The 4431-nt window shown below is 41.3% G+C and overlaps 1 protein-coding gene across 1 annotated transcript in view; it reads left to right on the top strand.

Annotated features, from left to right (window-relative positions):
• The first annotated feature begins 3298 nt into the window (after window positions 1-3298).
• Window positions 3299-4431, top strand: part of LOC107660414 (neurofilament heavy polypeptide-like) — a 4045-nt gene continuing 2912 nt past the window's right edge. The window contains exons 1-3 of the mRNA XM_016449712.1: window positions 3299-3460; window positions 3725-4090; window positions 4319-4430. Of these exons, the coding sequence (XP_016305198.1) occupies window positions 3413-3460; window positions 3725-4090; window positions 4319-4430 (526 nt within the window). The 5' untranslated portion in view covers window positions 3299-3412. The remainder of the gene's footprint in view (window positions 3461-3724; window positions 4091-4318; window position 4431) is intronic.

Below are 4431 nucleotides of genomic sequence, written 5' to 3'. Positions count from 1 at the left end.
CATTACACCAAATACACAAAATAATGTTCTTTTTAGTAACATCATATGACCCCTTTAAATGGGCGTTCCAGATCAAGCCTCGATTCGAAGCTTGTGTTGTTAACACTGATCTAATGAATTCTCTATTATAGATGTTAACATAGAAATCACGTGACCAATGACAAACAAAGCTTCGCTTTCTGTCCAGTCACGTGCGCGATTGACTTTGCGTGTCGGAATGTTCGATCCCCCGAGTAAGTTTTAATTCGGACTTACTCAGTTACATCTTAGATACACAGTCGTGCAAGTAATATGAAGAATACAAATTATTTCAGTAAAATTAAATATTTGTCAAATGCGATTCATATGTGTACATTATTCTTCTATTGCATCATATTGATATTCATACTGGTATTAAATTGCACAGTTTAATGGGTAAATTAATTTATCAGATTAATTTAATTTATTAAAACTAATTAATTTATCTATCCATCTATCTATCTGTCTCTGTGTGTGTGTGTGTAGTATCATTTATTTATTTTTTCGTATTATATTACATTATATTAATTATATTATATAATTCTTTTTTTATTAATTTTTTTACTTATTTTAGTACAAATACAATATATGCATTCATTCATTCATTCATTCATTCATTCATTCATTCATTCCAAACGTTCATTAAGACCAGATGTGAGACCAATGGCTGCTGTAAACGGGAAAAAAATACTTATTTTATTAATTCATTTATTTATTTACGTATTTACTTGTTCGTCTTACATCCTCTTGTTCTAAAGTTTAAGATTTACTGTACAGTGTCATGATAGAGTATATTTCTAGTCCAATCACTATGTCAGAAGCTGCACACTCATCTGTAAACTGAAGATACTCCATTCAGATGAAGTTTGCATGCAGAGTTTCAGGAGGCTCATTAATTATCAGTCTCTTAATTCAGTCCGTTCATCTGTAGCTGAAAGACAGATCAAGAGAAGTGAAATGAGAAAGAAATGTTGTGTGGCAGTGTATGTGAAAGATGAAAACATGGTGAAACTCACAAAAGTGTCCAGCCTATGGCAATGTCTGGAAATAAATGAAGTAACAGCGTCACTCGAACTGGACACAGGAGTGAAAGCCAATCTGATCTCTGAGCACGAACCAGACACATACAAACAATGCTCCAAATGACAAAACGGCTGTATTGAGCAAGAAAAAAATGTATGCAATTTTATATTATTTAGCCTATTTTAAAGAATTAAAAGAGCAGTTTCATCTCTATCCTTGTATTTGTCAACTTGTCGAGGTTGATGTGAAATTTAGAAATTAAGTAATGCAATACTTTTGCCAGAGAGTAATTAGTGCAGCAATCTAATTATAATGTTGAAGATTTAATTAGCGTCTAGTAGGCTAATGAATTGCTTTTGTAGCGTATCTTACTAAACACCGCTTCTGATTAACCTGTGAAAAGTACTTTAAACTGAAGACAGACACTTTAGCATTCATAGTGAACAGAAAAGAAAAAAAAATAAAAACAAAAGGGGAATTTTGAATGTTTATTACTGTGACTGAAATTTAAATCGTTCAAAATACTGTAATTTTGAGCATAAAGTTTTTTTTTTCAGTGTGTGGATGGTTTTCGTCGTTCTGTGATCTTGCATAATTAGTTGTAATAACTTGTTTGTTCACATCGTTTACATCAGTATATTTGCAGTCTATCCACTAGATGTCAGCAGAGAAAGGTGGATTAATACAGTTTCTTCAATGGTACAAGAAATATTACCCTTCATCACGGAAATGTCTATTTGACTATTTGATGCTATCTGCAGATGTATTTTTAGAGTGTTTGCTCATCTGCAATTCGTCTATAGGACGTTTCCTATCAGTTGCCTGCCGTAGCCTTCATAAAGTGTTTGTTGCTTCCTGCAAACGTCTCTGAAATGTCTGTATTCGACAAATATTGCATTTTATTCACTTAAGACTCCACGTCTACGCTTTCAACTCCACCCCCGATTGCAAGCTGCAACTGTCGCCGATCGGTCTGCGCAGCTCCGCATGAAGTTGAGCACACTGCCGTTCCTAGCATGAGATCCGGACCTCGGCATTTATAGGCTTATTAAAAAAATAAAAAAAAGTTGTGAAATAACTGCCTAATAACACTAACTGAACACTGGTGCTGCAAAGACAACGGACGTTCTCATCGGAGCGATCAGCGGTCTAACATTGTGCTCGTCAATGTCAAAATGACAGAGATGACTAATCAAATCTATGAAGGCGGGCATACCTGTTTACAGGGGTGTAAAAAGTACTCAAATTATACTTAAATGCAGATACAGTAGAAAGTTGTACAACTTTAAAATGAAATAAAAAAAATAAAAAAAGTGACAGGAGAAACTGACTGCAGCCCATGAGGCAGATGCAAAAACTAATTTTATACTATAAGGTACAGGGTCCTGCAAGAAAAAGACAAGACCTGCATATCCGTGGCCACAGAACAGCTAAATATATGAAGTATTCTAATTTGTTGAGATAGTGAATTGGTGGGTTTTTGTTAAATGTGAGCCAAAATCACCACAATTAAAAGAACCAAAGACTTAAACCGTGTGACACTTTTTTTGTGGAAGGGTGCTTTTTAGTTCACTTCTTTTGGACAGAAGCAATGCAACACCCGCCAAGTACAACGATAGAGCTTGAAAGAGCAAAGGCAATTTTTAATATAACTCCGACTGGATTTGTCTGAAAGAAGAAAGTCATATACACCTATGATGCAGCGGGGGTGAGTAAAACGCAGCCTAATTTTTATTTTTGGATGAACTAACCCTTTAGGCCATGTTAAGTGTTTGTTTTTCTACAGGAGGAAAACGCTTAACGAGAGACTTTGCGCATGCGTTCCTATTTTACTTTTCTGTGGCCACAGATTTGAGGGTCTTGTCTTTTTTTTAACAAATATTAAAAAAAAAAAAAAAAAAACAAAAAAAAAACAACAACAACAACAACAACAACAACTGCAAGTGACGTTGCTAGCGGAAGCTCAAGTGTCTGAGAGTGCAAGTGCAAGGTTGCAGCCAGACCCTTTTGGATGTATCAGTCACTCCCTTTTCCAGGAAAGAATACAAAATAAAAATGTTAGGGTCATTCTTAGCATTTGGTGCCATTTGAGTCCCCATGACATAATGTGGTATATTTTGCGTAAATATCGACTAATACTCTTCTAAATGTCCAGTTCTCAGTGAGAGGAACTTACACAAAGCACTGATGCCAGAAAGCAGTTATGTGAGAAAACAGCCAAAAGATTCCAAAAACACCAATTCAAGCAATCTTTTTTTTTATTTGAGGGAGGGGGGTGGAGACAGAAAAATCTTTCTAAACTGTTTGAGCAAACAGGGAAAACATGCCATATGAATAAAGCACTGAATTGAAAAGATCTCCAGTAGGTGTCATGCAAAATTCCCATGACAGTTTCAACGATCACATCCCTGACCACATCCTTGACCATGACCACTTCCCTGACCAGTCCCTTGACCACTTCCCTGACCAGTACCTTGACCACTTCCCTGACCTTGACCACTTCCCTGACCAGTACCTTCACCGCTTCCCTGACCTTGACCGCTTCCCTGACCTTGACCGCTTCCCTGGCCGCTTCCCTGACCTTGACCACTTCCCTGACCAGTCCCTTGACCACTTCCCTGACCAAAACCACTTCCCTGGCCCCTTCCCTGACCGCTTCCCTGACTAGTCCCTTGACCGCTTCCCTGACCTTCACCGCTTCCCTGACCGCTTCCCTGGCCTTGACCGCTTCCCTGACCGCTTCCCTGGCCAGTCCCTTGACCGCTTCCCTGTCCAAAACCGCTTCCCTGGCCGCTTCCCTGACCTTGACCACTTCCCTGGCCAGTCCCTTGACCGCTTCCCTGTCCAAAACCGCTTCCCTGGCCGCTTCCCTGACCTTGACCACTTCCACTTCCCTGGCCACTCCCTTGACCGCTTCCCTGGCCGCTTCCCTGACCTTGACCACTTCCCTGGCCAGTCCCTTGACCGCTTCCCTGGCCAGTCCCTTGACCTTGACCGCTTCCCTGACCAGTCCCTTGACCTCTTCCCTGGCCAAAACCGCTTCCCTGGCCAGTCCCTTGACCGCTTCCCTGGCCAGTCCCTTGACCGCTTCCCTGGCCTTGACCGCTTCCCTGGCCGCTTCCCTGGCCAGTCCCTTGACCGCTTCCCTGGCCTTGACCGCTTCCCTGGCCGCTTCCCTGGCCAGTCCCTTGACCTCGATCGCTTCCCTGACCAGTCCCTTGACCTCGATCGCTTCCCTGACCAGTCCCTTGACCTCTTCCCTGACCGCTGCCCTGACCTTGACTGCTTCCCTGGCCAAAACCGCTTCCCTGGCCACTTGCCTGACCTTGAACGCTTCCCTGACCTTGACCGCTCCCCTGACCGCTTCCCTGGCCGCTTCCCTGACCTTGC

This window comes from Sinocyclocheilus anshuiensis, unplaced genomic scaffold (genome assembly GCF_001515605.1).
Source record: "Sinocyclocheilus anshuiensis isolate Anshui unplaced genomic scaffold, SAMN03320099.WGS_v1.1 scaffold1635, whole genome shotgun sequence".
Lineage (NCBI taxonomy): Eukaryota > Metazoa > Chordata > Actinopteri > Cypriniformes > Cyprinidae > Sinocyclocheilus > Sinocyclocheilus anshuiensis.
This window is presented reverse-complemented; position numbering and strand designations above follow the sequence as displayed.